Genomic DNA, 20,877 nt, shown 5'->3' with positions numbered 1-20,877 from the left:
GTGAGTATACAGGCTATATTTTTATTCTTCAGTCAGTTACTGAGAAATCTATGTATGTGACAAGGAAAATGTATTTGATCGTTATAGAGTTAGGGAAAGTGTGTAATAAAATGAAGAGGCTTGAATTATTAATTATATTTATATATTGCCATAATTTCCAATATTTTCAATGATTAGCACAATAAAAACTAAGCAGTAATTAAAACATCAGTGGTAAAACTATATGCAAATGAATTTCATGTTTAGTGTATTTATAGGTAACTGCATAGAGAATGTTTGTGGTGAGGCTAGAAGTTGTTGATTGTGGTGAGGTAGAAGTTGTTGATTGTGGTGAGGCTAGAAGTGTGTTGAATATGTGCATGTATTTGTGTGAGACAGCTCTGTGTTGTGGAATGAAAATGGTTTGCAGTGAATATTAGATATACTATACAGTAGATGCAACAACAATTTCTTATCAAAAAGCAAAACAGTTGCATTTGACAGAGAAAACCAAATTTTAAACTGCACACTATACATAGATGATGAAAAGTTAGTGCAAGTAAACAGCTTTGTATAGCTTAGTAGAATGTCTAATAAAACATTAAGAGATGAATCAAATGTAAGATGTTATAAATATAAGATGTATAGAAAGGTACATAAGGTCATTTGCAAAACAACAATCAAATTTGTCAAAATAAACAAAATGCCTGTGTATATTTGCATACTTTTGTCAATTTTGCTATTGGTAATAGCAATGATCATAAATCTGAACTAATTGCCAAGCATCTGAATTTTGATCATATGATCATGGGGATATTGCAAAAGGTCCTAACTATATAAAACAGTCATAAGTCACATTTTTAGTGCTTTTGTAACTCTGAACAGTCACTAAAAGAAGTGTTGTAAATCGAGGACTACCTGGACAAAAATGAGTGACTAGAGATAGAGTGGATGAGTCAATAAGTATGGAGTTGATGAGAAAAGAGAGAAGTTAAAGCAAAGAAGTCAATGTACAAAGTGGTGCATTCAGTATGGTTGAAGCATCATTGGTTTGGAAGGAGAGGAAGATATGGAATGACCCAGTGGTGGGATTCAAAATTTTTTACTACCAGTTCTGCAGGCATGGCTTGGTGGGCGTGGCATGGCTTACTGAGACTTGATAGGTGTGGCAGGGGAAGGTTACTGCAAAATCCCCATTTCCTCCCATCAGCTGGGACTCAGGAGGCAGAGAATAGATGGGACGGGGCCAGTCAGAGGTGGTATTTACCAGCTCTCCAAACTACTCAAAATTTCTGCTACCGGTTCTCCAGAACTGGTCAGAACCTGCTGAATATCACCTCTGAAATGACCAGTATGCCTTAGAATTACAAGTTGAAGGTCCTTTTCTGCATTTTGCATAATCTCGCAAAGGTAATAACATAATGAATATGTATGCATGTAAATATAAATCTATACGAACAACTAAATACTTAATGGGTATGAAACACAAGCATCTATTTGAATGTTTAAAAAGTGTCTCTTGAGATAAAGTCTTGTAAAATTATTGTGGCAATTATTAGCATTTGTGAACATTGACTAAGTTGGACAACCAGTCAAGGCATAATTAAGTGTCAATCTGAATATATTCATAAGTGTAAAGAGCTACTCTTGTTTAAGAAATAGCATGCTTGAATAAATCTGCATTGTATCATTTTGTAAATTGAACAATGCTATTTCTCACTGACTGGCTTCACAAATGCACTAAGCTGCGGCTTAAATTGGATGGTAACCATCTGATCCTGGGCCAGGTAAAATAGTTTTTTTTTAAGGCTAGAACTAAATGCACACACACACACACACACACACACACACACACACACACAATTTCAGATGTGCCCGGCATTAATTGTAAGCTAAAAATTTCTAAAACTATGGCCCATGCACACAAACATGTTGCCTATGTTTGCACTATTTAACAACGTATTTGGTTTGGTTACTCCTAAGTACAGTATATAATAGAAATCCAGCAATTGGTGATAAGATAGTAACTCAAGACAATTAAAGCATGATGTGTAAACCAGGATGTTAACTTCAACGTTAGGGTGTTTGGTTGACATTTAATTTCCCATAAAAATCAGTGGGAGTAGAAAACCTTCAAACTGGGCTGAATTAAGTTCTTGTTCCAGTTAAATTATTTAGTCAGGAAGATATTGCATATTTAAATACTGAGAAAAGAGCCTGCATTAATATCCTTGCACAATTACCTAGAAAACCTAGGCAAAGTTCATTACCATCTGTATTTCTAGTCAGATAATAGCAGAATGCAAAGAGTTACTCAATTATTGCCTAAATGTTTTGAATTGGTACACTCCCTTTCTATTTAATTGCAATCCAATGTACTTTTATTGCAGCAGCTACCAAGGAAGATTCATCTTTGTTCAAAAGTTCAAAATAGGGAACTACTGATTATTTTACATGGTTTAATTTAAACTACTCCAATGTTCAATTATTAAATTAAATAATTAAGTGGAATGATGTAAACATAACATTTATTTAAAGGTAAAGGATCCCCTCTCACATAAGTGCTAGTCGTTCCTGACTCTAGGGGGCGGTGCTCATCTTTGTTTCAAAGCCGAAGAGCCAGCACTATCCGAAGACGTCTCCGTGGTTATGTGGCCAGCATGACTAAATGCCGAAAGCGCACAGAACGCTGTTACCTTCACACCAAAGGTGGCACCTATTTTTCTATTTGCATTTTTTCCATGCTTTCGAACTGCTACTTTGGCAGAAGCTAGTACAAGTAATGGGAGCTCATTCCATTACCCGGCACTAAGGATTTGAACCGCTGAACTGCTGACTTTTCTGATCGACAAGCTCAGTGTCTTAGCCACTGAGCCACTGCATCCCTAACATTTATTTAAATGGGTCTTAATGACCTATTTTTTGGGGGGGGGGGAATAAAATGTTTGATTAAAATTAACCTATTCTATCCTTGATTATAAAGAGATGGTTTGGTGTAGGCTAGAAACCGGGAGGCTGTGAGTTCTAGTCCTGTGTTAGGCCAGCTGGGTGGCCTTAGGCAGTCACTCAGCCCCATGAAGAAGGCAATAGCAGACCACTTCAGAAATCTTGCCAAGAAAACTTCAAGTATTTGTCTAGTGAGTCAAGAGTGACTCAAAGGCGCAGGCACACATGCACACACACACACAATTATATAGGTTATTTATTTCTATAGAACAGCAAGGATTCCGACACCGATACAAAAGATAACAAGACCTGCCTTCTTCCCTTCGCACAGCAATTCAATTCTCTTCTAGATGACACTTTCAGTTGTGTTACTAAAAGAGGTGTGGAAAAATTGAAAGTAGCATATGTTCTAGTGCTGAAATTAACAATGCAAATTAATTTAATTGAACAGAATTAACATAACATGCACTAATTACATTTCATATAATGTAATAACAAAGAAGGGGAAGGGAGAAAGATGACTGATCAGCCTGCGTAGCAGTTTCCCAGCTACTGAAGACTGGGTTTCTCCAATGTCGTATATGTAGGTTGTTTGTTTATCATTTATTCATTTTACACCTTTCATAGGTCTTCATAGGATTTCTCTCTACTTTTTTTCTCCCAATTCCATACTATCTGTAGAAAGAGACAAGGTAATATAAGAAAATGAAGACAACCCTATCCTCTATTGGAAAATTCTTTTGTTCAAGAGTAGCCAATTGGAAATCTGGAAAGAATATCTAGGGGGTAATTTTTATATATTGGTTTCCAGACAGTGCCCTTTCTGCTGTCAGATCTGTCCCATCTATGATATTTTTTGCAGAAGCTGATATGTGCACCCTGTATAATACAATTCTCGAAACACTAATAGAAACATTACGCTTGGAGAATCAAGTGACATTCTCAGCATCAAAGGGGAAGATTTTGAAATCTTGGTGTCATACTTGGATAGATGTACATTAAGAATCTTTGGAGCCTTCGGCAAAACAACTTGGAGTTGGGATGGGATGAGAAACTGCCAGTACAAACTTATTGATAGGATTACATACTAGCTCACTAAAATGGCCCATCTTCTGTTATCAGTTCAGACCGGTGCCCTGGAAAACCCTTTTCAAGATGGGCTCGAGAGAAGCCTACCTGGGCAATGTCTCTCTGGCTTGAGACATATGGGGAGAGTTTATCTGATTAGCTTCCAGTCTGTTTCTCAGCTTTGATTTTCAGCTCTCCACACTCCAGGCCCACAATTTCACACAGGTGCCTTGACTATTTTAACATAACAACACAACAGATGCAGAGAATGGAAGTAGAAATATGAATTTGCAGACTTCATTCAAGTCACTGTTGACACTGGTAACTACATGGACAATTCATTAAGTCACCATCAGCACCCAATATCAGCAGCCTGATGGCTCAAGGAGCGTTTTTGGTTCTGTTTGTCACCACATATGAGAAAACAAGTATATGTTGTCCCTAATTCGGGTCTGAGCCTGGTGCCGAAGTCAATGATAGACGCCAGACCCAAGGTGCAAGTTTTCTGATTCCTTTTTATTGGAGCACTCCAAGAAAAAAAAAAGGGTTCCTGGTCAAAAGGCCAAGAACAAAGGATTAAGAAAGCTTTATACATTTTCACTAAAGGAGAAGGCGGGACAAGGTGAGATAACAAGAAATATCATCTAATAAACATTGTAGTAATAATTCTACAATTTGTTCTATTGGTCTCTAACTGTCCCTATTCCTAAGCCTTGGCTAATAAATGCCTCAGGAGTTATCTAATGCACATTTCATTTGCTGTAGGCCATTCTTAACTTTTAGCTGAGGTCTGCAAGTTGTCTAACTACCCATAATTGCTACAAGCTTTACATATGCATATTTCCTGTTGATAAGCATTCTTTGTTCTTGCCAAACAGACCCCCACAATTATAGTCTTCCTGATTTACTTTCAAGTGTGTGCCATGACTTTGCTGTAGCAGCCAGCCCATCATATAAGTATGAATATAACATATAAACGTATAAGCAGATATAAGTATATACATGAGAAATGAGCACAAATAAATGGGGATGGTAGGACAGGGACGGTAGACATGCTGGTGTGCTTATGCACGCTCCCTTTACTGACCTCTTAGTAATGGTGTGAGGTCCACGGTAGGCAGCTTAAGGTTAAATGATTTGATTTGGTAGATTTTGGACCCTTCTGCAGGTGACAGATGTGCTGTTTCTGGATTGGTTCAGTATCGCGATGGCGAACCTTTTTTGGCTCGCATGCCAAAAGCGCGGGGAGTGCAGGGGGGTCGTGCGCAGGTGTGCCACAACCAACGCTCCCCCCATTTTTGGTGTGCTTTTTCCACTTTCCCCAGGCTCCAGAGGCTTTATAGGAGCCTGGGGAGGGTGAAAACAGCCCCCACAGAGGCCCTCCAGAGGCTTCAGGAGCTTCCCTGAAGCCTCCGGAGTGCGAAAAACCGGCCCTACAGGCAAACTGGAAGTTCAGAACAGACTTCTGGGTTGCTCTTAAGGCCGATTTTAGCCCTCTGGAGCCTTCAGGAAAGCCTCCTGAAGGCTCCGGAGGACTAAAACCAGCCCTACGAGACAACTGGAAGTCTGTTCCCAAACTTCCAGTTTGCCCGTAGGGGTGGTTTTTTGTGCTCCAGAGGCTTCCTGAAGCCCCCAGAGGGTGAAAAATGGCCTCAAAATAAGGCCAAAGCCAGCTGGCCAGCACACACGTGCGCTGGCCACCTGACAGGGCAACGTCTTGCGTGCCCTGGCAAATGGCTCTGTGTGCCACTTGTGGTATGCGTGCCATAGGTTCGCCATCACAGCTCTATAGGAGGGGTATCAAGATCAATTTCATCAGGATTATGTTTGACCTCGGCGGAGGGGGGGCTGAGGTGGTCATAACAAGGGTGGGCATGGCCAGTTTGTCATCACTCATGTCAAGAGCTGCCAGTGAAAATGAGCTCCCATGCTCTGTTTTCTGCTGCAACGGCCTCCTGCAACCCTCTGCCAGCGAAAATGGAGCTCTGTTTTTGGCCTCCTGCCACCCGTTGCCCCTCTGTTTTCACTGGCAGAGGCATCATAGGCCAATCCTTTGCTATTTCCAAGGCGGCCCAATGGGCCAGATCTAAGCACCCCGTGGGCCACATATGAGCTACAGGCCTTGAGTTTGACACATCTATTCTATAGATAGTGGAGCTTGTAGCTTGCCCTATTGTGACACCAGAAGAATCCCTACAAGAGGAGAGTTTTGCAGCAAAAATGCTGGAGCACAGAGCCAGCCTTTCACTGAAGCTACCCTCCTGCCTTCCAGATCCCAGCTTTGATTCCTCCCCATACACCACCCCATCCACTTATTATTGTTTTGAGTGAGCCAACAGGGAAATGTCATTTTGCTCCATTTGTTTGACAAGGCACATGAGTCATTCCAATTGAAGCCGATTGAGCAGCGACCAATGTTATCTGTGTCATTCAGATTAAAAGAAACAAACAAGAAAAACAATATAAATGGTAAAAATCCAACTCTCCACTGAAAAGATGATATTATGTAAAAAATGGGAATCCAACTGTCAATTATGCCAATTTTTAAAAAAGCATTCCTCACTAGAAGGAGCTGATCTGCGGCTCATTTCACAATAATGCGACTTCTTTGTTTTTCTTTTCCATTAAAGAGATGTTTTGTAATTAAAAAAAGTTTACTTATTAAATTTATAATCTACTTTTCCTGCAAGAGCTCAAGGTGAAATACAAGTTATCCTCAACTTAGGCCTCGTCACTTCGTGACCATTCAAACTTATGACAGACCCCCCCCCTCCCAAAAAAGCTACTTAAAACCCAGTTTCTAAGCGCCAATTTTTGCTGCTTCCCACTCTGCAGTCCTGTGATTGAATTTTGGGTGCTCAGCAACAGCCCCACATTTGCAGCCATTTGCAGTGTGTGCCCCACAATCATGTAACCACAATTTACGATATATTTGCAGGAAACTGATCTTTACTTCCCATTTCTGGGAACAGAGTGAACAATGGGTTCGCTTAAACTGCCACCACCAAAAAAAGGGAAAAAAATCATAAAATCCAGTCCTGTCATGTGGTGACCCACTTTATGATTGTCACAATTTATGACTGTAATTGCAGGCTCAATTATGGTTGTAACTCAAGAACTCCAAAGAACTCCCATTTTTCCCCGCAGAGCAGCAACTTTGGGAGGAAGGATGTGCTGAGGGAGAGTCCACAGCAATTATATTATTATTGTTTTTGTTATTGTTATTTTTGTTATTTTTGTTGTTGTTGTTATTATTATTATTGCTATTGCTATTGCTGTTATTATTTGAACATGTATACAACCTGACTTTGAAGAGTACTATTCATTTGTGGTGCAGTCAGTCACAGATTGATAAAAAGCTGTCGGGGTAGTGGGGGTTCGCACAGGTTCGGTCAATCCTCTAGCTGGGATTCTGTCTAGTTCAGTGAACCCCCAGATGCCACCCCTGGCTGGCTCACCCCACCCCTCCCCTCTCCGCCCACCTGCCCCTCCCAGGAATCTCCACGCAGCCCTTATCATGCCAGGTAAGTGCAGGGGCCGTGCAGAGGCTCACAGAGGGTGAAAAATTGGCCTACTGCAGGTTCCAGAAGTCCAGAAACGGACCTGTTTCTGCCCTCCAGAGGGGCTCTGGAGCCCAGGGGAAGCAGTTTTCACCCTCCCAGAGGCTTGAGGAAAGCCTCCTGAGCCTGGGGAGGGTGAAAAAGACCCCCCCCCCGCCATGGTGCAGGAGGGCTACAAGGCCACACCCACCCAGCAACAGAGTAGCAAACCCGTTGCTGGAACCTTTGACGCCTACCCCTGCAAAGCTTCTCCTGTGCATTTAAAACAGCGGTTCAGAAGGGTTCCTTAGATAGCATCACTCAAAGCAACTATTTCTTCCTAGCAGAAGCTGAAAGTGATATGTCTAGAGTCAGATGACTCTAATTCCTTGCATATAAAACAGAGGAAACTATATTTATCTATGAGCAACAAAAGAGAAATCTGAAGATGAGGCCACCCCAGCATTTGTAGATTTCTGTCAGTTTTCCAAACATGTTATCCTAACCTGAGCTCTTTTCACTCAAGCAAACCTTGCGATCCATCTATTTATATACTTGGTTATAAGGCAAGCACAATATTAGAAATGAGGCTTCAGAAAAAGCAAGTCAACTGCAACAATATAGGCATATTCCTAGAAAACTCCTGTGATGATCAGCTCTGGCTACCTCAGTGCCTTTCAAGTGCAGCCTATTCTGGGGTAGGAAAACATCTTAATAGTTATTGGGTTGTTCATTATTCAGCTCTCTTAGCTACGCCGCCACTCCCTGCCACTAAACTGCACATCCAGAAATAGGTGTTGTGGGCTCCCTGGAGACAATTCCAGAATTGCTTGCAAAACAGGCTTTTATATTGTATAGTAACATGCTTCATTCATGGGATTTATAAAAGGGAAGGAGGGAGAAGTCAGATTGCACACCCCCTTTGTGCTTTCCTCTATTTCTTCCTTTTTTTTTTCCTTCATGGAGTTTGTGCTAACAGGGGTTGGGAAAACAGTAATGTGTCATCGTCTTTTGAATGATAACACTAGAGGTTATTTATCCAGAAGCATCCAGGCATCCAATAGGATTAACTGGCAATTAATATCTTCCAGATTCAAACCACAAACACAAATTCACACATTGCCCCAACTCCCTTCTGTTAAAGTGCGTAAATAAGACTTCCATTCCCCACCCCACACACACACCAGGCAGGAGCACAAATGCCAAAGTCTTACTTGAGGCAAAAGACCGAAGAATATTATCTGAGTTGGCAGCCCTCTACCATCTTATTTACCGACTGACTCATATCCTCTTAATCCAGTCCAGGGCTGTGATGGAGAACAACATCACAACACTAAAAAAAACCTCCTAGAGAGGGTTCACAATTCTGTACGTGCTCAGCCATAATGCAGTTTCTTCGGTTTCAATTCTGCATGTTGTGCCAACCCAATCAATCACGCTTTATTCAAGAAACCAAGTTTAACAAAATCGTGACAGCATAATCTGTAAAACCAGCCTTGTCATTTGAAGTCAGGGATTCGACGGGAGCTATTTCACAAAACTGCCAGATATCTGATCTCTCGTGGGTAATTCAGTAAAAGACAGAATTATTGTTGTGGCCTAATCCTTTTGTCTCTCTTACTTTGTGGACCCCTAAACAATCCAATTTTCATGCAAAGGAAAACTTCCCTGCTGTGGCAAATGTTATGGTTTATGTTTTCTTTCTTTGGGCATGGTCATCTGCATCTATAATCTGTATTTTGTCTATAACTCTCACAATTTAGCGAGCTGATTCACAGAGTGAAGCCACTTGGCTCATACACCTCTTCTCCTGAAGGAAATCTGCATTTAGGGAGGCAGCAGCCACCTTTGGAGCTACTCAATAAAAGTAGAGACACCTTCAGGTTAGGCTCAGTTCCTGGCGACTACAAAGCCATGTCCAGATGGTTTTGATAACAACAAAACAGAAGTTACCGTATATACTCGAGTATAGGCCGACCCGAATATAAGCCGAGGCACCTAATTTTACCACAAAAAACTGGAAAGTTATTGACTCGAGTATAAGCCTAGGGTGGGAAATGCAGCAGCTACCGATAAATTTCAAAAATAAAAATAGATACCAATAATGCCATTGCCCATTGAATAACATATACAGCCTGCCTGTGCCCATTAAACATACAGTAGCCATTGTAAAAATTTGCTCTGCATAACAAATTATTATCACACAATACCGGTGTATTCAATGAAATACTTCACTCACCTCATGATGCTGATGTCCCACTGTGATGATGATTTCCCGCCTCCTATGACACATGGCACAGTGATTCCTATCATTGGATCACTGTACCAGAGGAGGTGGGACATCGCTATGTGGCTGCTTGCCATAACAAGGAGGAGGTGGGACATCGTTGCAGAGCGGCAGGAGAGGGAGGAAGGGGAATCGTAAGATAGCCCTGCATTACATTAGAACGTGAGGAGGGGGGATGGTGCGGTGCACGCTGCGCGGCAAACTGACACAGAGGGAGGGGAAACTCACAGGGGCGCTGGGCCATTCACGAGCGTCACCCAGCGGCATGGCCCTGCCCCCTTTTCTCCTCCATTTCGGGCAAATTTTTCACTGACTCGAGTATAAGCCGAGGCGGCTTTTTTCAGCCCAAAAGTGGGCTGAAAAACTAGGCTTATACTTGAGTATATACAGTACTTTTCAGGAGCACCTACAGTGAACTAGTTGCTCTCACTTGGATGGACTTGTAACACTGGAATAACAGAGTTGGAGGGGAGCTTGGAGATCTTCTACTCTAGTACAATCCCCTGCTTAGGCAGGAAACCCTGTTCCATTTCAGACAAATGGTTGTCCAATCTCTTAAAAACTTCCAGTGTTGGAGTATTCACAACTTCTGGAGGCAAGTTGTACCACTGATTAATTGTTCCATCAGGCAGTTTCTCCTTATTTCTAGATTGCTTCTCTCCTTGATCCATCCATTCTTGTCCTGCCTGCTTTGGAGAATAGGTTGACCTCCTCTTCTTTGTGGCAACCCCTTAGATATTTGAACACTGCTATCATGTCACCCCTAGTCCTTCTTTTCATTACACTAGCCATACCCAATTCCTACTATCATGCTTCATGTTTTAATTTTCAGTTCCTAATAATCTTTATTGCACTTCTCTGCACTCTTTCTAGAGTCTCAAATCTTTTTTTACATTGTGGCGACCAAAACTGGATGCAGTATTCCAAGTGTAGTCTTCCCAAGACGTTATAAAGTGGTATCAGCACGTCATGTGATCTTGATTAATGCAGCCTAGAACTGCATTGGCTTTTTGGCAGCTGCAGCACACTGTTGGCTCGTATTTAAGTGATTGTCCACTAGGACAGTGTTTCCCAACCTTGGCTACTTGAAGATGTTTGGACTTCAACTCCCAGAATTCCCCAGCCAGCGAATGCTGGCTGGGGAATTCTGGGAGTTGAAGTCCAAACATCTTCAAGTAGCCAAGGTTGGGAAACACTGCACTAGGACTCCAAGATCTCTCTCATAATACTATTGACCCAGGTACTACCTGTACAATACCTGTGTATTTGTTTTTGTTTTTCTGGCCCAAACAAGATATAACAATCAAGACATCATAAAATGTTACATGAAAAGAGGGAGAAAGTGTAAACCAGCCTCAGGTATTCAACATCTTTATCAAATATGCCTTGTGTGCAATCAGAATAAATGCCAGAAAGCTATTTTCACTTAGCAACAGGATAAAGTTTTTTTTATCACGACCAAAAGAATTATCTAAACAGCCAGACAAGATAATGCTCATAAATCAATTGAATTTATTTTTAAATGCACAGGCTGAGGGATCTATTCGCATTAGACTAGTCCATGTGCAAATCAGTTAATAGGCAGATGTTCCAAAAATGAAGCTGTCTGGAATGAAAGAGCTAGTTTGGTCCAGTAGTTAAAGCACCAGGTTAAAAACTGGGAGCTGTTGAGTTTTAACAATAGCAGTTAGACTTATATACCGCTTCATAGGGCTTTCAGCCCTCTCTAAGCGGTTTACAGAGTCAGCATATCGCCCCAACAATCCAGGTCCTCATTTTACCCACCTCGGAAGGATGGAAGGCTGAGTCAACCTTTGAGCCGGTGAGATTTGAACAGCTGAACTGCAGATAACAGTCAGCTGAAGTGGCCTGCAGTACTGCACCCTAACCACTGCGCCACCTCGGCTTTTTCCCGCCTTAGCTATGAAAGCCAGCTGGGTAACCTTGGACCAGTCTTTCTCTCTCAGCTCACCTCATCTCACAGGGTGGTTGTTGTGAGGAAAATAAGAGAAAGAAGGACCATTAGATATATTCACTGGCTTGAGTTGCTTATAAAAGTAATAAAGGTGGAATATAAATAAATAATAATAAAAAGATGCCTTAGCACACAAAGGAAGCTCCAAAAATTATACTGCATCGCCTAAAAGTTTGATTGGATGAGAAAAAGTGCTGAGTTAATGCCCAGTTAGTATGTATAGGAGCCATTCGGGCCTCAGATGTCCTTTGTGAGCTGCAGCCGCCGTCCATTGTCGATCTACCATTATTGAGTGCTCCTCAAAGATTAATCACTGTTTGGTATGCTCTGAACCACATTTGTTACCTGGCTCTATGATCACATGGCACATGTACAGAATTTGATACTTGAACTTAATCTTCCTGAGCATGCAAGTGTTAATGCCTTGTTTGTTCCCTGAAGTACCGTAGCCCTTAATGCCAGGAAAATACATTGCAAGAGCGTGGGCATAGGTTTTCACGACATCTCAGAAGGCAAAAAAAGTGGCTGACTGCACAGTGAATGAAATTTTTCTCGGGTCTCTGGATGCTCTCTTTGAAGTGACAAGAAATATAGCAAGTTTACTCTCTTTTCATAATTAATTCAGTTTTCAGGATTCAGAGTACAGGTAGTCCTCAAGTTCCAAGCACAATTGAGCCCAAATGTTCCCTTGTTAAGAGAGGTAGTTGTGAAGTGAGTTGTGCCTCCCCCCCTTTTTTGCCACAATTGCTAAGTGAATCACTGCAATTGTTAAGTGAATCACATGGCTGTTAAGTGAATCTGGGTTTCCTCATTGACTTTGAAGCTGGTCATCAGTGGTGGGATTCAAAAAAATTTTTACTACCAGCTCTGTGGGCATGGTATAGCATGGTGGGCATGGCAGGGGAAGGATACTGTAAAATCTCCATTCCCTGTCCACTCCAGGGGAAGGTTACTGCAAATAGTGATCTCTAAACAAATGGTTATAAGTTGCAGCTGTACCCAGGTAGTCCTTGAGTTTACATCTTCCTGAGTTTACAGCTCCTATAGAGAACGGAATCCCATATTTTGTATAGGTGACCCTCTTTCTTTAGAGCAGTCTTCTCAAAGTTGATGTCTCCAGATGGGATGGGAATTTCAGCTGCCAGAAGTGTCAAAAATATTGGCTGTGCTGCAGTGGTGAAATTCATTTTTTTTTTACTAACGGTTCTGTGGGCGTGGCTTGATGGGCATGGTGTGGCTTGGTGGGCATGGCAGGGGAAGGATACTGCAAAATCTCCATCCCCACCCTACTCTGGGGCCAGCCAGAGGTGGCATTTGCTGCTTCTCCGAACTACTCAAAATTTCCACTACTGTTCTGCAGAACCTGTCAGAACCTGCTGAATTTCACCCCTGCTGTGCCACTAGGGAATTCTGGGAATTGTGATTCCAACCTGTTTGGAACAGTGTCCATATGGGATACTGTGGACTACTTGTTTTGGGCTGAGAGCCATCCTTTTGGGGGGAAGGCTCAAGTGAAGCTGCACCAACTGCAGAAACTAGATAACATTTAGAAGCAGCTTAGGCAAAGACCTCCGGACTGCACTGGAATATATATATATATATATCAGTGGTGGGTTTCAAATTTTTTTAGAACCTCTTCTGTTTTGTGGGAGTGGCTTGGCAGTCATGTGACTGGGTGGGCATGGCCAATTTGTAAAATGTGGTGAAACTCACTTAACAACTCTCTTGCTTAGCAACCAAAATGTTGGCTCAGAAACTCTGGCATTTGAAGCACGCAAGTCTTAAAGCTGTCAAGTTACAAGACCCTTGCACCCCTAACCCTTTAGAAAAAAAACCCAGGGGTGTTCAAACTTGACAGCTTTAAGACTTTAAGGTTTAGATAGGACTCTTAGAGGCGGGCGGGGTGTTTGGTGAGCCAGCCAATCAGTGAGCAGCGGGCAGGGCAAGCATGGTGCGGATGGGCGGGGGGAGGGAGTTGGAACTGGTTCTAAACGGCATGGTAGATTTGTGGAACCTCTTCTATAGAAGAGATTAGAACTGGCAGGAACCCACCCCTGATATATATATTAAATTACAATTTGGTGGCAACATAGACAGGATTTGCTATATTGAGGTGTTTTGGGGGGAGGGGGGACAGAGGTTACCACCAAGGGTGGGTTGCTGCCGGTGTTACTGCTGGTTTGCAACCCATGTGCAATGTGCACTGTTCAGTGTAAATTGTTCTGTGAGCATGTGCAGAACAATTTACAGTTAACCACACATGCGCAATCACTAAAATCCAAAATGGCGGTGGCCAAGCAGCAGCGACCCTTTTTCATAATTGCGACCTTTGCAGCATTCCCATGGTCATGTGATCAAAATTTGGGCACCTGGCAACTGACATATATTTAAGATGGTTGCAGTGTCATCCGATCACCTTGGGTGACCTTCTGACTGGCAAAGTCAATGAGGAAGGTCAGAGTCCCTTAACCACCGTGTAACTAACTTAACCGTTGCAGTGATTCACTTAACAACGGTGGTAAGAAAGGTTGTAAAATGGAGCAAAACTCCCTTCACAGCTATCTGGTTTAGCAGCGGAAATTTTGAGCTCAGTTGTGGTCCTGGGTCGTGGGCTGGACTTTGTCCCTTTTGCCTTTTGTCATTCAACCCACCTCATCTGGGGAGGTGAGACTAGAGGTTCTACCTAACTGTTGGGTTCTCATTGTTTCTGAAAGCAGACGAGACAGAACCTCCATTGTTGTTTCTTTAACCAGGTCCGTGCCAGCGCAATTGCACAAGATGCTGACCAGAACTACGACTATGCCAGCAACAGCGTGATCCTGCACCTGGATGTAGGTGATGAAGTCTTCATCAAGCTGGATGGCGGGAAGGTTCATGGTGGGAACACCAACAAGTACAGCACGTTCTCTGGATTCATCATCTACCCAGACTGAGCTTTCCCGGCTCCAGTTTTTCCTTCCCTGTTTTGCCTCCCCAAATCCTTTCCCCGTGAGTCAGCTTTTATTCTTCTTGGCTTTACCATCTCTGTGGATTCCCAGAGGCTCCGTTTGTAAACTCTGGTCAATCGAGGATGAATCAGAAAAACTTGAGAGACGTACGGCAATTCTACCCTCCCCATCCAGTCCCTCCTATGGAAGGGGGGGCGGATGATGTGAGACTTTCTCTGCATGTGGAAAATCTGGGAGGGGGTAGAAACAGGGTAAACTATTATTATATTATGGTTGGTGGCCCAGTCAGCCAGATGTTTGGCTTTGGCATTTTTAGCCTATTATTATTATTATTATTATTATTATTATTATTATTATTATTATTATTATTCCTTGGTCAATAAAAGGAGTGCCCCTAAGAGAGACACTCTAATTTTGGAACTTGGGTACTTTGAGGCGGGGAAACCCTAATTAAGAATGGAGTCAAATCCCTGGAAAATTCTACAAAACTCATTTTCTTTACATATATATTCCCTTCCCTAAATAAAAGAAGGGGCGGTTGCAAGCACTCTGTTTCATCTTTCGCCAAATAGAAGTTATTACATTGATACCCCCCTCTTTCCTCGAAGAAACTCAGGAGAACTTATTATCTTATAAGTATCCTATGAGATATTTCTGTTTCAGAACGGCCAGTTTAAGATCTCCCAATCAGCCTTATGGCTAAATGGGAATTTAATTTCGGTGACTTAACTGAGAGTAGTAGTATCATTTCATGGAGCTATGCTGGCTCTGGTTGCTACATATATTTTCAGTCCTCCTGCCATCTTTGAAACTGTGTTGATTATAGAGTGAGCTCCTTTTTTTGCTGAAAGGGTTACATTTCTACAAGAACAATCTGTTGCAGAGTTGCATTGAATGTCAACGGTGGGCAGGGCTGAAGACATGATGGGTGGGGCTAAAGCTGAAAATGTGTGGGACCATCCACCTCTCTTCATCCAACATCCCAATAATAATTTTTGCCTGACCACCACTCTCTCTCTCTCTCTCTCTCTCCCTCTCTCCCCCCTCTATCTCTCTCTCACACACACACAGACACACACACTCCTTTTCACCCATCGAACCTACCTGTTCAATTGCTGGTGAAGAGATGCATAATCCTCATTAAAGATCTCAACTGATGGCTAACAAAAATAGACTATGTTTTTCCAAGCAGAATAGCCAATGTGAAGTTATTTGTGGGATGGAGTACTTCAAACAAGCTTTACTTTCCGCAGTCCTATTGTCCACAGAAATTTGTGTTGGCCTCCGTAGAATCTGAAATATATCAGCATGAGAAAACATTCAGATAAAACTGTGCATATGAGGCCGAAGTTTTCCAATATGAGATTGTTCTATTGAAAGCAATGGGGGAGATCTCCTTTTTTATTTATGCCTCCTACCTTGCTTTTCAACAGACATTAGACAGTTCAACCTCAATTCCTATCAAGCTTTGTACACTTATTCACAGATTCTGAGTGCAGCTGTTCCAGAGGACAATCTTTTGTTCACCTGCATGAAGATATATAAATAATATGAAAACAGACTTTAGACATCAAGCCAGTGGTGTCTATTCCACTTTCCACATAGTCCTTTTGAACTCAGAAATGAGACTTATACTATCCTGAATCACAGATCCTCAGATCAAAAGATGACTCTACTACTGAACAAGAAGAGCAGCAAATGTTCTTTTTGGCTGCCACCCTGGAATCAGCCAAAGGGCTGATGGATGGACTTTGTCATGTTCCTCAAAAACAGCACAGCCAGCCCAACAGGCATCAATAGAAGCTTGAGATGTCTCACTCTGACCTCACTTTCTCCTTGACCTATCCACCAAAGACTGCATCACTCATATTCATACTTCAGGTATGTATATTTGCCAGCAAGACATCCATAGCAGCATCTGCACATTCATTCTAGCATGTGACTCCTTCATTTGCAGAGCTACGGCAATCTTATTCCAGCTGCATCCCCAACACATGTCCATATGTATCAGAAGAACTCCCGGATGCAAACAAAGTCATGCTGCACCCATGCGCTTCAATAAGGACGGGAACAGATTGAAGCAATGAAGCAACCGGCTTCAAGTAGCACCGTGAGGGGTTGAGATGGAAGAAAGCAAGAGAACTGAATGAAGTGTTGAACTGGTGGAGGACACATCTTGTTGGCTGTTCTTCAGACGGAACATCTCTTAGCCTGACATTGCTATCCTGACCTGTCCAACAGGGGCTTATCAATTAAAACAGCATTCACATTAAGCCAAAACCATGCAATCATTTCAGACTATTTCTCCCCCAGTCCGTGGCATGACTATAATAATTCCCGAGCTTCTGCAACCAAGTGCATGTTGCCTTTACATTGCTTTGGCGTCTAGAACTTTGATCAAAGCAAGGAGACAAGATGGTCAATGTTGTAAGTTGGCTTTACCCCAGGCTCCATCTCCTCCTCCTCCTCCTCCTCCTCCTCCTCCTCCTCCTCCTCCTCCTCCTCCTCCTCCTCCTCCTCCTCCTCCTCTTCTTCTCGCAACAAACAAAAAGCGTTCTTTGTTCCACATGCCTCTACATGGTGGACAGCAAGACCAACAACACTTTCTAGGTGTCATTATCTGCACTGAAATATGAAAACGTGTGCACTTGCACTTGTATATTTACACGTTTGTAGATCTCGCCATCTCCACGTTGTCAAAAAACTTGTTCAGATGAGACGCTTGACCCCATAAATAGCATAGCTGTTCATGCATGTGCCAATACAAACGAAACTGTAAATGTACTGTATATTTATGTTTATGTACAGGGCTATTTATGCAAAATTTGAAAGGGGGGGGGAGAGAAGTTCAGTAGCCTCAGAGCCAAAAAAATCAGAATTAGCCGAACTGACTCATGAAGCACTGTTACATTTTCAAGTACCAAAAGTGGGGAAAGATCTTAAGAGTTCTCATGCTGCTTTGAGATGTATAGAGCCCAATGAATATATGTACTTGTGCCTACTTGTGGTAGTGCTTACAAATGCGGGCATCTTTCCACTGTATCTACAGGACTTCCGTCACTTTCATGTATTTATGGATGTTTATTTGAAGACAAACATGGCCTACAGTAGGTTGGAAGACCAGGAAGGAATCCATGAAAGGGAATTCATGCATCTGCACACCCAGACTGCACATCCAAAGGTGTGGGTGGCAAAAGGTCCACAATTGTGAGAGGCACGGCCATATCATTGTTGCATAAAGAAGGCACGTCCATCCACACGTATTCTAATACACACCTGTGAGCACACATATTATTATTATTCAGCATAGGCATGTCTTGGAGATTAAAGACCGCCATATCAATTTCCTCTCAGCTACCTTCTGCTTCCGTCTCTGAGCTTTCTCATTCCTCCTCTTTGAGGAGTGGGGAGAGAAAGAGCTCTTTGCCTCCAAGGGCTGCAGACAGTCCTGTTCTCATTGCCGCCCTGTCATAGGGCAAGGCCTGCCCTGCATGTCTGCTCTTTCTTTCCAGACCTAGCTAGGGAGAATTTGGATGGAGCTCAGTACATGCTCTAGGATAGTGTTTCTCAACCACCCACGATGGCTGGGGAATTCTGGGAGTTGATGGCACTACAGCTTTAAGGGGCCAAGAATGAGAAACACTGCCTGGGAAGAAGGAACTTGGCAGAGGGTCTCCAGGGCACAGTATAACCTCAGCATCAGCCCAGCTTTGCAGCCAAGAATATACTGTAAATCCTCTTGGGCCCAATAAGCTCTATGTCACTGAATTATCAGAATCTGTGTTTTATCAGTTAATAAAGATACCTGGTTTTTGACTCATGTCTTGTCTTTAGCAAGTTCATTTGCATGGGGATGGATGATCCCAGAAACTTATACCTATTTTATAGGGCTGCACCTTATACAAACTAGGCCCCTGAAAACACAAACGTTTGAAAACACATGTGAAAGATACACATTTGTTTGTCCCACTCCCCTCTGAATAATAATTTTAAAGAAACATCTCCAGATCACTTTTCAGCACCATCGGAACACTTTCCTCTACCTTGTAGGCCAAACTAAGCTCAGAAAAAGAATTTTACTTCTTGATAATCTCTGCTGTCTCTTTTTGAAAAATGTGCTTTCTTTTTAAGAAAGCCATATCAAGTAATACACACACACACAGGGAGGGAGAGAGTATTGCGTATTTATTTATGTATAAATGTGTCTTTGTATATGTTCCTATACTTCCTTTCATATTCCTCAACAGAATATACATTCAATGTACACACACAAACACACACACACACACAGGGGAAACAAAATGGCAGGATTAATACTGTAAGTGGAGGATACTATTTTTAAAGAAAAAAGAAGCTGCAATAGAACTAGCCTCCAAACAGACTGGTTTTTAAATGGCGAGTATAAGCCTATAGTGACCTATAATCTGGGTGTTGTGCATGATTCCATCCTAACAACAACCTGGCAGAAGCAGACCCTGGTTGAGTAGTTTGAGGTGACAAGAAGAAAGAAAAAATGGAACTCAGGGTTGATAGGAGCAGTCAGGGGGTTGCTATAATCAACCAGATCTCAGTATCGGCTCTACAAGGACAACATTCATCATGGGAGAGACTAGCTAAGCTTGCTTGTCTGTCTGTATGTCTGTCTGTCTCTATCTATCTATCTATATCTATCTATCTATCTATCTATCTATCTATCTATCTATATCTATCTATGTATCTATCTATCTATGTATCTATCTATCTATATCTATCTATATCTATCTCTATCTCTATCTCTATCTATCTATCTATCTATCTATCTATCTATATCTATATCTATATCTATATCTATCTATCTATCATCTATCATCTATCTATCTATCTATCTATCTATCTATCTATCATCTATCTATCATCTATCTATCTATATCCATCTTATCCATCCATCCATCTATCCATCAATCCATCAATCTCTATATCATCTGTCTCTCTCCCTCTCCCCCCCCTCTCTCTCTCTCTCTCATCTAATCTATCCATCCATCCATCTATCCACCCATGTCACATAATGACTGGGTGGTTTGCAATAAATAGCCATACCCAAGGAGAATATACATACAGTCTTCATTTAGCAACCATAGTTGGGATCGGCAATGTGGTTGTTAAGCGACGTGGTTGCTAAGTGAAACTGCATCTGTGCTTATAATCTTAATTCAGTTTTCCTTTGCTTTGCAGGCAGGCAAAGGTTGTAAAGGCACGGATTGGTCCTAAACATATTTTTTCATCAGTGGCCCCTGTCCGAGGCACTTGCAAAATGTGGACTACCCATACAGAAGTGGGCTGTGATGTGTATAGTTTGTAGGCAGAGCGTATCTGAATTTTATTTTGGCTCATATTAGCCCTTCCCCCATCACCTCCATTTAACCAACTCAGCTAGGATCCAATACCACAATTGTCTCTACAGGGCAGGCGGAGAGGCAGGCAGCATCTTCTCTGAACATTTCCTTCCTTTTCCTGCCATTCACAGTTACTCTCCTCTCCTCAGCTCCGGAGCTGTCAGTGTTGGTAAAAGGGCTTCACAGCCATGGCTTTGCGGGACGGCTGTCACGCCTCCCCATCCAATTCGCTCAGACTAGAAAGTCACAAGGATGGAAACACGTCACCCTGAATTCATCACGAGAGCCTCATCACCTCAGACGTCGCACTCCCAACGTGCGCCTTGTCCAACAAGCCCCTGCGCTAATGCACATCGACTCCCGTGGGCAGCCTCAGGAGGGTGCAGCCGTGCAGGAGTTTTGCATACACTTGTAGAAATATTAACCCTTGTGCGTAAGCTCACATAGGCAACACCTTAAGGATGCAGGAGACGTCTGCTGAAGAACTGCTGCAGGTGGAAGAAAATGTACCCCCCCCCGCCCCATAGATGCTGAGTTTCCCAGAGGGAAACATCCCCCTCCCACATTTTTCATTTATTTATATCCAGCCTTTATTACAGGTAGTCCTCAACTTACGAGCCACAGTTGAGCCCAACATTTATGTTGCTAAGTGAGATGTTTGTTAAGGGAGCTTTGTCCCATTTTACAACCATGGTTGTTAAGCAAGTCACTGCTAGGAGCCTGGTTGTTAAATGAATCTGGCTTCCCTGTTGACTTTGCTTGT

At 42.4% G+C, this 20,877-nt stretch overlaps 1 protein-coding gene across 2 annotated transcripts in view; it reads left to right on the top strand.

Moving 5' to 3' along the window:
• Window positions 1-17,229, top strand: part of C1QL4 (complement C1q like 4) — a 41,927-nt gene extending 24,698 nt beyond the window's left edge. The window contains exons 2-3 of one of the 2 annotated variants that reach the window (XR_001313377.2): window positions 14,548-14,782; window positions 15,814-17,229. Coding sequence is in view for 1 of the 2 variants with exons in the window: in XM_014063514.2 (XP_013918989.1) it covers window positions 14,548-14,727 (180 nt within the window). In the remaining variant the exon portion in view is untranslated. Of the gene's footprint in view, window positions 1-14,547 lie in introns of both variants that reach the window. The other variant, XM_014063514.2, reaches the window with a different exon arrangement.
• The last annotated feature ends 3,648 nt before the right edge of the window (window positions 17,230-20,877 follow it).

Source organism: Thamnophis sirtalis, unplaced genomic scaffold (assembly GCF_051295495.1).
Source record: "Thamnophis sirtalis isolate CommonGarterSnake01/CBP01778 unplaced genomic scaffold, rThaSir2_p1.2 scaffold_3, whole genome shotgun sequence".
Classification (NCBI taxonomy): Eukaryota; Metazoa; Chordata; class Lepidosauria; order Squamata; family Natricidae; genus Thamnophis; species Thamnophis sirtalis.
Note: the sequence above shows the minus strand (reverse complement) of the source record. Positions and strands in the feature narration are given on the sequence as shown.